This window comes from Leiobunum rupestre, chromosome 1 (genome assembly GCF_980474605.1).
Source record: "Leiobunum rupestre chromosome 1, qqLeiRupe1.1.hap1, whole genome shotgun sequence".
In the NCBI taxonomy this organism is placed as follows: domain Eukaryota; kingdom Metazoa; phylum Arthropoda; class Arachnida; order Opiliones; family Sclerosomatidae; genus Leiobunum; species Leiobunum rupestre.
The window spans coordinates 66,524,552-66,539,694 of record NC_143384.1 but is presented as its reverse complement, the minus strand read 5'-3'; the positions used below and the strand labels follow the sequence as shown (position 1 = coordinate 66,539,694).

General features: G+C 34.5%; 1 protein-coding gene across 1 annotated transcript; it reads left to right on the top strand.

Annotated features, from left to right (window-relative positions):
- The first annotated feature begins 418 nt into the window (after nucleotides 1–418).
- Nucleotides 419–14,360, top strand: LOC149966179 (cubilin-like). Its single transcript, XM_090167478.1, has 12 exons — nucleotides 419–567; nucleotides 1,129–1,289; nucleotides 2,191–2,372; nucleotides 2,865–3,027; nucleotides 3,670–3,851; nucleotides 4,709–4,895; nucleotides 6,100–6,447; nucleotides 7,273–7,457; nucleotides 11,906–12,074; nucleotides 12,682–12,804; nucleotides 13,302–13,526; nucleotides 14,224–14,360. Exons 1-12 carry the CDS (start codon nucleotides 419–421, stop codon nucleotides 14,358–14,360), a joined length of 2,211 nt encoding a protein of 736 aa, XP_090023604.1.
- The last annotated feature ends 783 nt before the right edge of the window (nucleotides 14,361–15,143 follow it).

The following is a 15,143-nucleotide window of genomic DNA, read 5'->3' as shown; positions in this document are numbered from 1 at the left end:
TCTGTTTTTCGGTGAAACTTTTAGCTGTGCTGCAGAGATAATTTGGAACAAGAAAACATCTTTTATATTTAATTTAAAACTCGGTCGGTAGGCGGCGGATCTGGGGACCAAAATTTAAACCTTAAGGATCTGTCAATTTGCTCTAACACTTTTTCTCAACAATATTGCTAGTATAAGCCGGAGTGGGAAACAAAAATCGTTAATTTGGTTCGCTTTACACATTCCAAGTCAAGAGCATTGTCCTTTATATCAAATGAAAGACTTTAGAACTTCCTTTACAAACGTACAAATAAAATATCATTTGAACCACAATGTCAACCGTCCATCCTGTTTCGTCACCTTCAATCTGATATAATACTCGTTATGTTTTACCATTTCAGATTGTGGTGGAAACTTCAAGCGAGATGCTGGGATCATTATGTCTCCTGGTTTCCCGGATCACTATCCGCACAGCAAAGAATGTATTTGGACTATTCAAGTGGCCGTTGGCAAACAGATACGTCTGCAGTTCGAAAACTTTACTATTGAAAATCAAGATAACTGCCGATATGATTACTTAGAAATAAGGTGATAATTATTTCCGAAAACCGTTCTATCCACGAGAATAAGCCTATGTTTCTAAAATAATTCTTCAACTTTTTTAAATAAAGTCTTTTTTTAACTCTTTAAAGCTGTAGTTTTCCACATCATTTGCTTAAGCAAACCAAGTTAAATTACAGCTTATGTTTAAAATTTGTTCAGTCAAACTTACAATATTTGTGCTTAAGGACATGTTCAACATTTGTCGAAAACTCTCCAATATTCTTAAAAATATACGTTTAGTTTTTTTAATTCGCAATTTACTTATAAATTTAAAAGAAAAGCTTAATTAACAGGTCATTAAATAAGCACCTTTTCAGTATTTTAAAACAGCCTATATATTAAATTATACGTTAGTTATCCGCATTTTAATTGTCACTTTTTAAAAATAATTTTTTAACGAAAAAAATTAAATTCGGTTTTAAGTGACTAATAAACTTACTAGCAATATGCAAATTTATTTTCGTCTTTTTCAAATTTTCTCTTAATTAACTGACGTTGCTAGCTGTTAATACAAGTTGAATAGTAACAAAAACTATTTCGTTATAGAAATGGAAGGCAGCCAAACTCTCCTTTGATGGGACAATTTTGTGGAACACGAATTCTAAATCCTCTAATATCGCATCACCACGAACTGTTCTTGAAATTCAAATCTGATAACTCTCTATCGGCACCTGGTTTTAAAATTTACTATGATTCGGCAACAACTGGTATTATTAACTTTATAAGTGTACTTGGCATAATTTGCTGTAGGTTATTAAGATAAGTTTTATAATAACTTGCACCTAACCTAACCTAACCTAACCTAACCTAACCTAAGTTTTATAATAACTTGCACTCGTTTCTGAAATCAAAAAATCTAAAATCACCGCAAAATTCCGTCGTAAAATCTCGATACCATGACGAATCTCCATTTTAAAACCTCAAATAACTTTCTATTCTCCAGGATATATTCCTATTTTTCCCAAACACTTTGAGATTTGAAATCTTGCTACAAATAAACCAAACTATATTAGATATATTAATAAAATTTAAATTTAAATTTTTTTAATGTTATAGCTAAACGGACCAAGGCTTACAATATATTTAACTCTTATCTACATCGCCCATTAGTTAAAGGGAATATAACCTCAACGCATTTTGTATGAAAGACCCCTAACAATATAAGCAAAAACTCACTAATCAGCGCCAGAAATATCTAAATCCATATAATGGAGCGGACAAAATTGGAAGTGTTGATATGACATTGTATATATATATATATATATATATATATATATATATATATATATATATATATATATATATATATATATATATATATATATATATATAATATATGATATATATTATATGATATATATTATATGATTATATTATATGATATATATGATATATGTAATTATATTATATTATATATATGATATATTATATATATATGATATATGATATATATTCTCACCAAATAACCAAGGTTCAATCCCATTTCAAAATCACACTATACGTGAATATCCACCCCATTAACCCTTATTTTACTTTTCCACGTTCTTAGGATCTCAAAAGTTCACATTCATTTATCAGTTACTGACATAGTTTTTTTTTATCTACCAGGATGTGGAGGAACGTTGACTGCACCAACGGGAATTGTTCAGTCCCCGAGCTACCCAAACCCTTACGGCAACAGCGCCGAATGCAAGTGGACCATCAGAGTGGCCCATGGTTCCGTCATTTCGGCGGTTCTCGTTGATATTGACGTTGAACACAATACTAACTGCGAGCTGGACTACTTAAGGGTTAGATCGTTTACTAAAAATATTGTCTATGGCTTGGAAAACAGTCGTGTAATAGTTCAATAGAGTACGAAGTGCGTTTATTAGAGAAAAATTACCAAAGTTTCCAAAATTAAAAATATACTCGATTCCTCGCTTGTCACCATATATATTCGTGAAACCGAACATTAAGCGAGAAAATTCTATGAATCGGTTAAGTAACACCTGGCCGCTATTTTTAACCACCGAGTCAATGCAGTTACAAAAGCTGACGAGGTTGGTGTCTTTAGATCGAACTTTAGCAAAACCGTGCTGAGTTTCTGGAATGCTCAACTTAAACCTGTTATAAAAGTTCTTATGAGCGACGAAATCAACCACCGTACTAGAGCCATTTAGTACGGAATATATATATATATATTTGCATTATTTTAAAAATAAATAACCTTTTAATTATATATTTGATTTCGATAATTTCACAACTGAAAAGCTCAGCTCTAAGGAATGTTTGTTTTGCAGTTATTTGATGGAGATTCCGAGAAAGCGCTTCCTCTTTCTCGGAAACTTTGCAGCAGCACCCAAAATCCGGGCACAATCACGTCGTCCACTAATGTTATGCACGTCATATTCAGAACTGATCCATCCGTTACCGGACGAGGATTCAGTCTAGCCTACCACGCAAGTGAGTACCTTCTTTTGTTTTTCGAATGTTCATTAAAGAATTTGAGAGCTGTCTCAGTTACTTCTACGTTACCGTTATTTTCTAATTTGTCATTTGCGTTGGAAATTACTCCGCAAGGTTGTTTATCTTTGTAAAGAATTATCTTTCAACTATTCCATTGATAAATTTACTTTTTAAGTTCCTTTATATCTAAAGATAAGCATATTTTCACCACCACATTGAAAGCTTCGTTGCCATGGTAATCAGTTTCAAAATAAGCCAATCAAAACAATTTTTTTGTATAATTTGAAAAAGCTTGTTAAAAAGTTTGTGACCAAGATTAAAATTTAAAATTGACGTCATTGTTACATCGTTTGAGGTGAATCGGTGAGAAGCCAATCTTTTTAAATTTTATGAAATGAAATATTTCTTTTGAATGTTCCCCTGGATGACTTTACCATATTTAATTATAGATAAATCATAGAACAGTCATATTTCAAACCCAAATTTGAAATTTGTATGTGGTAAATATTAAATTTAAAGTTTAACATAGAAAAAAAATAATTGAAAGCAGTCATATTGCTCAATACCATGCCCTTCTGCATTATGGACTGACCAGGGACAAATTAACTAAATGGTTAATATTGTTTGTTTCTCAATTAGATTGCAATAATGTCGTGAAAGGAATTCGGGGGGTCATCGAGAGTCCAAATTTCCCTAATTTCTACCCTCACAATTACAATTGCACTTGGGAAATTCAGGCTCCTCAAGGAAACAACATTTCGCTGGCGTTTTCTACTCTAGCACTGGAGAACGATACCAACTGCCAGTTTGATCGAATTGAGGTAAGGTTCATTCGTAACTAAAATGCCAAATGTTTAAAAAATTGCCGTACATTATACAGGATGTCGACCATAAAAGATCTCGAGGAAATAGTTGAATATTTTTCCAATGATGATTAGATTAGATGATCCAAAACTTAATAACCTTGAACCATGTCCCCAAAGTCATTACTAATCTATCTCGAGGACCGATTGTCTTAGACAATTGGTTCCAAATAGAGAGGTATGCTCCATAGCATTTTATGTCCAAGTGGCTCTGAACCAATTTAATTTGTTCAATAGGAAGTCAAGAAAATAAACACCAAAAACAAGAAGGTCATAAATAAAAATTTTCAATGGATAATTAAAAACATTTATTTAAATTAAACTTAGATTAGGGTGGTTGAAATCAATTTAGATCCTAAACGTTGTGGCGCACCTAACGAATTTCGATATTCATTTTAAAGGACGTTGAAGACAAGGTTCCAGGTCAGTCGAATTTTGATAGTCTAAAAAAACTTACCAAAATGAATTTGTCCTGAAAATGTCGATGCCGTAGCACCTCTAAGACATTTTTATTTACGACCTTCTGGTTTTTGGTATTATTTTCTGTTTTTCCTATTGATTACTTTACATCGGTTTAGATCCACTCGGACATAAAATACGATGGCTCACAAGGTCATTAAGTTTTGTATTATCTAATGACCTCCTCCACGTGCTTTGCGATATTTAATTTCTTGGAGAAATAGTTTTTTAATAATTAGCCCGGGATCATTTTTTAGTGGACACCGACTGTATTGTTTTGTGAAGAAGTTAAAGATATAGTGTTAAAATTAACCGTCCAATTATTAGTTAAATCTTATTTTTTTAATTGAATGCAGATTCTGAGAGCGGATGAAAACCAAAGAGCGGCTCGATCACCGTCGCTTTTCTCTGTTGCTCGATTTTGCGGGACTCCAACTCCTCTACCACCGCCGATTTTAATAAATGCGTCCAAAGTATTCGTTAGATTTGTTAGTGATGATTCGATCTCTATTCATGGCTTTCGGCTGGAGTACTCCGTGCAAGGTAAAACCATAAAGTATCGTGATTTCTTAAATCGTCCTTTAACCTATTTCAAGGATAGTCCTCCTATTAAATAGGTGTTACTATAAAATACGGGGAGCCACGTGTAAATGTTTTTTCTACGTCATTAGCTATAGTTATTGAAGATATAGAGCGCGCACTCGAGTCGATAAAGATTTTGTAATTTGAAGTCCACGTGCGAAACGCGCGTGCCAATACAGTACCATAAAGCTTAAGAGAAAATCATTTTAAACTTTAATTTTTAATTGTTTTATTTTATGGAAACCTATACTTAATTCGAAATAATTTGCTTATACTAGCTTATTAATATAAATCAATAAGGACCTTCAATAAAACATATTCAAGGAAATCGCAATAAAATTGTTTCGGAGAACAAGGACCTGAAAGTTACTGTTTATATAGCGCTTGTTGAAATAATGAACACTTTTCCCCTGCATGGTAAGCATTATGCAATCATTGTTTGCTTTAAAACATGAAACCTTTTTTTTTGCAAATTAATGCTTAGCAAAAGCACGATGTCCTGTTTTCAGGTGAAAAGTTTACATTATTTCAACAAGCACCAAATAAACAGTAACGTCTTGGTGATTTCCTTGAAGACGTTTAATTTAAGGGCCTATTAACGCCGATCCTTTTTCAAAAAAGAAATCTCTTAGGAATTACACGAGTTATGTCAATAACGTTGTTTGGCTAGATATTTTGCACGTTAAGATTACTTATTTAATAGTGTTTCTACTCTAAAGATTTAAATCATCTAGTGATCATAATTGTTTGTGTACATTTTTATTTTTTATTTAACCTCTTTTCTCGCAATCATTGAATTGGGAATAGTACCGCTAGAATGGCAATTTCAATCTGCCTTCCGCGAAACAATTTTAGCAAAATTGAAAACTCGATCATTTGTTGGTAGCGCCATCCACTGTTAGCGGCGGGAACTATATCCCATACAATTGAATGAATAGAACTAGTGTACTTTGAAAGTGATAGATGGCGCCACCCGTATAATGATAGAGTTGACGGCTGAATGCGCCGACTCAAAATTTCAGAATTTGTTTTGCGAAACCACGGCTCCCGAACGCGCCTTTGTCATTCTAGCGGTACTATTCCCAATTCAATGATCGCAATCTTCTCTGTTTTTCAAATATTTTGAGGCTATTCAATTGGATAATTTTCAAATTCCTTATTTCAGGTTGCGTCGGTGAATTCAGAAAGGATTACGGAGAGATATTATCTCCGAATTTCCCGTTCGGTTACCCTCCCAATTTGCACTGCGAATGGCACATCACCACGAAATTTGGAACCATAGTGAGACTCGTGATCAGAGAGGCCGATTTCGAATCTTCCCAAAACTGCGTTTTCGACGCTTTGTATGTCTATGACGGCGCGAATGACAAGGCACCTCGATTGACCCGCGTGTGCAAGACATTAACATCACCCCAGATTGTCACTTCGACGGGGAATAAAATAACTTTGAAGTTCGAAAGTGACAGCAGCCTCATTGGAAAAGGATTCCGCGTTCACTACCAATACGAAACAAGTAAATCCTTCTTATTTAAAGACTCTCCAGCGTGTAGGATAACTCTAAAACCAACTTATCTTTATCGTTTTATGTTCTGGAGGACAACTGCGTATTTCTCAGACCCGTGCTTCCTCTGTTGACCAGATAGGAATCTAGTTAGCAAGGGTTATTCCAAAGAATCATTTCAGATTTTTTTTACTTAGTTTCGTTCTAGATTTAATTGAAATTTTTCTCGAGTTAATTGAGAGATCCGAGTGAAGAATTTGTTGTTAGCGTAATGAGATTTTGTTCTATTTTTTATTAATATACATCACTTAAAGTTTTATGGTTGATTTAGTTTTTTATCTTATCTAGGCTAACTTTAAAGTAGCAGAGCCATTAGCGTACAAGAAATTTCCAATAGTGAGACCACCGTTTGACCCTAATTAGCTTAACCATGGGAAAGGTCCAAGGATAGAACCCTACAAATTTGCTGATGTAAAGCTGTCGGCTTCACTGAAAAGTAGGCTTTAGTTTATGTAGCCTATCTGTTGTCTGGCTATTGTTGCGGGAACAGAACGCTTGATGAAGTTATGTTTAATCAATCTGGGGAATAATTGTGTGAATATAAAGGAAAGTAAATTTATATTTCGCCCCTAAAATATTAGACATTAGTAATTTCCTAACTATAAGGCAAAGGGTGATATTTTAGTTCCCAAAATAAACATCGATTTGATTTTTAATCTTTGGTACCGTGTTTGGTAAGGAGATAACTTTATTTTATAGGATTTGAAGTTTAGCTCACCGTCCCTTAAAGGGCAAAATCATAAATTGATCTTGTTTTTTTTTTGTCTGTTCTTAAAGGGTGCTTTCATGTATTTTCCGGCTTAAACGAGGGTAACATTACGTCTAAAGATTATCCGAACAGTTACCCTCCTGGTTCTGATTGTACATACAAAATCCGAGTTGCAGAAAACCATCTCGTGAATTTAGAAATTATAGATTTGGACATTCCCTACGATCCTACTTGCGATAATAACTATTTTCAGGTAATAAATAAATTTTCTTTCCAAAACACATTAAGAGTAGCCAGGGGAGCTTACTTATAGGACGCGTATTGTAGAAAAATGCCCCGTTATGTTACAATTTAAAAAAATATCCCAAAGCCCGGTAACACTAGAACTTAAAATTAAGTTTAAGGGGGTTACAATGTCAGTTTTGAACAATGTAGTTGAGATAAAATCACCGTGACAAACAAAAGCGGAAACGCGGCGTTAACGACAATAATCGAGAAGTCTGTTTGGTAATTCATTCCAGAAATATTTTAATTTGATTTGTGTTTCGAAAACAAGGCTTAGAAAATAACGAAATATGTTCTACCTAAAGAATGGTGGATATTTATTAAAATATGAAACAATGTATTACCATCGTCGAGATTCGAAAATACCGAAAGTCTCAGTTTGATCGGCCGGGGCTTCTTGCTGTATACACTATTTAATCTAGAATTTGGAAGGAAAAAAGGTATAGTAGGGGAACTTTTTAATTTGTAAAATTCAGAAAAATTGGAAAATGCTTTAAGGTTTTAATTTTTTTACTGTAGGCGCAGACAAAACGTTTCAATAAGAAAATTTTAAACTTACTAATTACAAATTTATTTTGACGAAATAAGGTATAAAGTGATAAAAAATTAAATTTTCTTAGCAATAACAAAACATTTCGAAATGTTTGTTTGTTCTTTGACTTTGGTAAAACCTTATTTTAAGGCAATTAAAAGCTGAAATTCGTTTTTAAATCACAAAAGTGTACAAGTATCCTATCACTCATATTAAATGTGAACAGTCAAGCTTTAACCAGTTAGATAGCCCAATAGCCCGTTAAAAAAACAAAAATTTAAGGCGAAAGCCGCATCAAAACATTTTAAGCGTTTAATTTTTAATAAAATAAAGAAGTTTCGGGAAATTTAAAAGCGCGCGTCCGCTGCGACACCTGGTGAGAAATCGGTGAGACACTCCTTGCTTGATTAAAGTTAAAAAACAATATAAAAGTGCGTGCTGCTAAAGACGGGAAAGATTTTTTTCTTTTATTTTGCACGCGCGGAGCGTTCCAGTTTTACAAGACCTAAGCCTAATTTGTGCGATTTCAAAAGTTAGGCTATTTGGCAAATCACTCACTTAGGCCCAGTGTCGTCGCCAGGGATTTCATTTTGGGGGGCCAATCTGGGCCAACTATTTCTAGTAGAACTTAGATAGAATGAAATGCCGAATATATATTTTACCCTTCGGTTTTACAAAACACCATTAAGCAACCCGATTCCCTAAGATAAGCCCTGGGCGGCATTTTCTATGGGCGGCATTGTTCATGCAATTACAAAAAATTGCGATTTTAGTAATGGTTACGTTGCACAATAATACGTTTATTTAGAAACGCTTCAGCTGTTTCGGGACGTGCGAGTCGTCCCGAAACAGCTGTAGCGTTTCTAAAAAATGGTATTATTGTGCAACAGTGGTGTGATTATTTGTTAATTGAGTACTATGCACAAGTAAGCCAGTAAACAAATTAAAATGGTATCATAGTTTTACTGCTTTTAACTACTAAACGATTGCTCTTCTAGAAATTCGGAGGGGAGGTAAATTCGTGAGCCGCCCCGATCGTCAAAGGGTCTAGCACTGAAGATGTGCTTTTAGATCGATACGAAAGTATTATTTTATCTACACATTATTTTGCAGTTGGGGGAACTACGGCATACGTTTGGGGGGGGGGCTTTGCAAACATTTAGGGGGTCCAATTTTGAATTTGAAGGGGCCCCCACAAACGGTCTGGCGACGCCACTGCGAAGGTTGTGCTGACGACGGCGATACACCCTAAGGTGGCAACTGGAAATTCAAACCCAAATACTTGGAGTTATATTTTGTTTCAACTTTATGGGCAAAAAACTATTGTTTCAAGACAAAAAGGTACGTGTAAGTATATTGAACGTCTTGTTGATCTTTTGATATGCAAATAAGGCGATATTTGGAAAATCCTGGCCGTTCCCCTTTAATGATGGTTTAGTGAGAAAAAGGTTGGTTATACATTTAGTATTTAATAGGTAGCAATTATTGTTAAAATCTTTGAAATTAATCAATGATATCCAGTATGTCTCTTATTCCTCTGAATAGGGCAATTTTGTACAAGAATTGAAAATGAATGTTATCAGAAGTTGCCAATAGTTTGGTATTTGTTTTGACTGCAATATTGTTATAGTAGATCTAAACCAAATTTCGTGACGGCTCGTAACGACTCTTTCTGCATCGAGTTTTCAATTTCTTTTGCACTGATTAAAGAGTTTTCACTAGAGCTCTTCGGTGAACCCCTTTCCATAATAGCTTATTGATGTTAACGGTGATAGATAATGTAGGCTGGCTCGCTTATCATGAGGGGTTTTCCACGACCCACTAACGCATTGTAACTGTCGCACCTGATTTAATGGTATTTAAAAACGCTAACTTATGTTGGCCTAAGCTGTTGCCTTTGGTATAAGCCTAGCTGAGTAGTATTTTTAAACGGCCTGAGTTTCGCAACAGCCTATTTCAGGATGTTTTCGAAAGTCACAATTTTCATCGATACAGACGTCCATACGTCAAGAACTTGATTATAGGGGCGGCCACGTAGAAATAACGTTTGAAACTGCCGACACAACCAGGAATCCATACTTCTACTTGGAATGCTTATCGCTGCAGGTTTTCTTTTCGATGTGGCTGACGGTTTCTTTGACTTCACTATATAAACTTAACAAACAACAACGTGAAAGGGGAGCGTGCGGAGAGGGGATTTTTTCTCTCGTAGGTGGGGCCAAAGCCGTCAGAGTGATCTTACCATACACGATACGGCACGATAAGCATTCCAAGCAGAGGAATGGATTCCTGACACAACCTAATTAAAATAAAATCCATATTTATTGGGATTAGGGTTAATATTTTTCATTTCAAAACAATGAATAATAATAGTTATAATAATAATAATAATCAACTAGGCTAATACCCAAGGCACCACCTTAGGCCTAAGTCATCGAGCGACTTTTATGCCTTTAAACAAGTGGCCGGGTTTCTTTGCAATCCCTTTATGAAATATGGCATGCTTTCCATTTGTTCTGAGCTTTTCCTCATTACCAGCATCTGCAATTTAGACTTGATTTAATCTACACGGGGATTGTATCATTGGTTCTATTTTATTACAAAAACGTTAAAGTTTCATCCTTAAGAACGCGTTGAATGAAATCTTTTCCCGTTTTAAAGGTTTTTTTCCGTTCCTACGTGATGGTCTACCAGAATTTCAAAGCCGTATTGTTGTGGATAACCAATAATGTTGTAATAAATTTAAAGGATAAACATTTACTTGAATATTTCGTTGTCGTCACGGTTAAATTAAATCATTAATTAATATCTTACTTGAAAATAGGCCTATTTCGAACTATTAATGTTTTTTGTAAGTATCAGATTATTCTCTACGACTTTATCATTGAAACATTCCGCCTACCGTTAAAAAAAATAAATCTGTAAATATGTTTTTTAATATTTTCAATTTAAAAAGTTCTCTTGCTAATAAACAAACACACAGAATATTCAGAAATCAGTATTACATGGCTTTTAAGAAAAATGCATTGACATAATCATTTCACAACACCCTACTCCAAAATTATCGCTATCCGCTTTTTTAAACACGATTGAGACGTTAATTGGGTTGTATACTATTGGACCGAATCCCGTTTGACCGAATCCCATTGAACCGAAAAGTATTTTCGTTTATAGCCCAACATGGCGGGATTCAGTTGAATGGGAAATTTAAATCTGGTTCGTTTTCACTTTGGGTAGGTTAGTTCAGGTTGGGTTAGGTTAGGTTAGGTTAGGTTAGTTCAGGTTGGGTTAGGTTAGGTTAGGTTAGGTTGGGTTGCGTTAGGTTAGATTAGGTTAGTTCAGGTTGGGTTGGGTTAGGTGGGGTTAGGTTAGGTTAGGTTAGGTTGGGTTAGGTTAGATATGGTAGGCAACTATTTCACGTCGGGTCTTATCAAGGTTATTTTCCAAAATTAAACCCGGAAAATATCAACTTTCAAGGGAAAAAGGTCTAAAAATACACGTCGGTACGAAATAATAAATATTTAAGACATATTTAGTCCAAATTAGATATACTATCGTCACGTAACCTACGATATATAAATATGTATCACTAACGGTATATTGAATGAAAACCGCGCAAAATGCGGTTTTCGGTCGATTGGAATTCGGTTGAATGGTACATTCGGACGAATGGGATTTCGGTCCAATGGTCTACAATCCGTTAATTGCATTGAAATAATTAACCCATCCTCTAATTAATCTGAGAAACAAGAGAACTATTCAATGAAATAATTATTTAGACTGCACGAATATTTACAATAAATTGTAAATACCCTTGATTAAAAAGAATTCTTCTATCAGATAGAATTAAAGTAACTAATAGGAACATTTTTCATTCGTGTAAGGTCTCCGAGGACCCGTGGAACTACGACAGTGATCCGTTGTTTAAAATCTGTGGGAAAACTGTCCCAGCAAACTATAGCTCTGTAACGAGTTCTGGAAGAAACCTTATTCTTACACTTCACACAAGCGGAAATATCACCGGAAAAGGATTTAGTGTCAGTTTTAAATCTGGTGGGTATTAAGAATATTTTTTAAGAATAAAGGAATTGGGTAGAGCAAGGGTTCTTAAAGCAAGTGTCAGCTCAACGTCAAGTAGCTCTTTTTTCAACAAATGTCGCTAGCGTCGAAATTCAAACAAGATACTTAAGCTACGTGATGACCCTAAAGGCGGCACATTTGTAAATTAGACAACAACGGAAATTATAGTCATTTTAACAAAATGTTAGATATGGGATAATGAATTAAGGTTAAAGTCATTTAACATTGTAAGTGAAGTATAAGTTGTCTAATAATAATTATTAATATTATTGCTTCGTTTTTTTTTAATTTTAGCTTGCTTAGCTAACCACGCTCTCTATTAATGATAGAGCCGACAGTTTCTTTAAGTGTATGCCCGCTGTATTTTTCCGAATTCCTGGAACAGGGTTTTCAGTCACGCATAAATATATCCATTACTTATATTTAAGTTAGAAATCTGAACAGATTAAAGTTCAAAGTAACATTTATTAGCTTTAAAGTTAAAACTTAAATTAGTAAAATTACAATCAGCAAATTGTTAAATTTACACCCTTTATAAACGTAACTTAACGTGACTAAATCTAACAATTCGCTTTCGCAGTGTGTGGCGCTCGAATAACTTTAAGTGACTACGACGACGGCGAAGGCGTTCTTACTTCGCCGAATTACCCGCACGGATCTTACAGTCATTACAACTGCAGTTGGATCCTGGACGCGACTGAAGGTGAGTATTTATATTAGTTTCAGTTTGTTTAAGTTAGTTCATCTTTGTTAATTTCTAGCTGTTATAAATACGCAGATTTAAAAGACTTTGGTGGTAATAGACAATTCATATATGGTGCACATTCGGTCAATGGGTTTAGTAAAGTCTTCCAAGATAAATTATTATTGAAATGTCTAACCGCATTTGACACTTTGTAATTAACAACAACTGACTTTACCAACGTTTAACGTATATGAATGTGCTGGTTTGCGTTTTCAAGCAAAACCGAACCTGTAAGTCTAGAAGGTGGATCAAAATCCCATTATTAAGTATTGTAAATGTTTAGCAATATTTGATGAAGAGACGCGAAAGGTTAGCTAAAAACAAATCTTCCTGGCGTGGTTAAAATTACTCTATTTTATATCGGCTCAGGCCTTTTGTAATGGAGTTTCTAGATATAACTTCTAATAGTATTAATAATATTTTAAACTTTCTGTTGAAATTTTTGAACAATTTAGGGAAACAAGTAACTCTGACTTTCACCAACATCGTAATCTTCAACTCTGAGAATTGCACGGCCGCTTTTATGGAAATTCGTGACGGTGACAGCCAAGATTCCCCCCTGATCCTTCGCTTCTGCGGGAACACCATTCCTCATCCCATCACTTCCCGGGGAAGTGAACTCCACGTATTTCTCTACAGTTTCGGTCTCTTCAGAGCCACCTATTCCACATCGACGTCTGGTGAGTAAAAAGGCACTTTAACTATGTTTTCTTATTTAGATATTGTTGCATTCTCCGCGTAACTCAACTGTATATTAAACTTTCTTTGTTAAAAGCCAAGAAAGTGGTTTATCCATCGAAAAAAGTAATGTGCTTATGCAACTGTTGAAATTAGGACCAGTTCATTGTTCACAGTTTTAAAAGAAAATTGTCCATCTTTAATTGTTTATTCATCCACCTAGATCGGTCAGGGAATACTTTGTAGGTAATCAAAATCAAGGAGTTTTTTTATTATATAGTATTATTTTCTTCAATAATATTACACATGAGAGACTGAGATACTCTCTGAAGGGGTCCCTGGCTCCTTTAAACAGTTACGCCAAATTGTAATTTTTTTAAGAACCTAATCAGGCATTTAAGTCCGGAGGATGTTGTATAAAAAAATCGAAAGCGACAAAGAATGAACTAATTTTCTCAGAAGTCCGACTCTTCGAAGCTAACATTTCTCTTTGTAGATTGTTATTTGATTTTTGTCGAATTAACTAATGTTAATTGTACCATTAGATTTGAAAAAAATAAATGACGTTCGGATTCCCAAAAATCCTGATCATGTTTTTTAACATACTATCAACGTTACTGACAATTTTCTTCAGAGTTCTTTGAAGAGGCATTTATTGATTACATTATAACATTGTTTAATCGAGTTATAATTATATAGCTTGTGGTGGAGATTTAACTGCCATTGAAGGAACGTTCAATAGCCCATCTTACCCGTCTTCGTATTCGCCAAGTACAAGTTGTGAATGGACAATTTCATCTGCCGTTGGAAATCTCGTGGAGATCACCTTTTCGTGAGTTTAGCTTAAATCAATATAAATTAGGTAACCATGGATAAAATTAATGTTTATGACCGTATTATAAGTATAAATAAGCAAATGAGAAGTATCCATGGGCGTATATCTAATATATGTAGGAAATAAACTAGTACGCTAAAAGTCAACTCTCAAATGCGTAACAATTCGTGTTCTGGAGGGGAAATTAACCTTTTCTGAAGTTTAATTCGAGCATGGTTTAAAAGCTCAACGTGCTCACTAAAACAGTCTAATTCATGACAAAGCTTTATTTTAATATTTGACTTCTGACACGTGGTAATTCCGGTCAAAGAATACCCCAAACCAAATCTATCAGATAATTTAATAGGATATTATAAAACTGAGAATTATTTTTATTATTATTATTAGTATTATTATTATTTAACTTGCTACCTTAAATAGTTAAAATTCATCTGTCGACTTTAAATGCTTTTATGGAAAAGGAAAACTGTTTAAACAGTCCGAGAACTTGACAAACTCCACGCCGAAGGAGTCGCTTCAAGTTTTCACAGATTGTTTCTAGCTGGGATCATACGTTGCTTCTCTCGCGGCCTTACGAAAGTGTATGGGGCGCCAAACCGGAATAAACTGAATATAGAAACACAAATATATGGTAGGGATTCGGGAACGCAAAAATATGGCAGGGAACACATATAGAACGAGATTTTCACGCATATATAGAACGAGATTTTGACGCAAATATAGAAAGATATTTTTACGGATAAATTGAACAAGATTTTTTATACTAAGAACTCCAAATGTGTTG

What these genes read in the sequence shown, in the direction of transcription:
- LOC149966179 (XM_090167478.1), top strand. Translation starts at nt 419, where the DNA reads ATGTCTCCTGGTTTCCCGGATCACTATCCGCACAGCAAAGAATGTATT. An exon ending in GCTGGAGTACTCCGTGCAAG is followed by an intron (nt 4,896 to 6,099) that starts GTAAAACCATAA and finishes TCCTTATTTCAG; the next exon opens with GTTGCGTCGGTGAATTCAGA. An exon ending in CTATTCCACATCGACGTCTG is followed by an intron (nt 13,527 to 14,223) that starts GTGAGTAAAAAG and finishes ATAATTATATAG; the next exon opens with CTTGTGGTGGAGATTTAACT.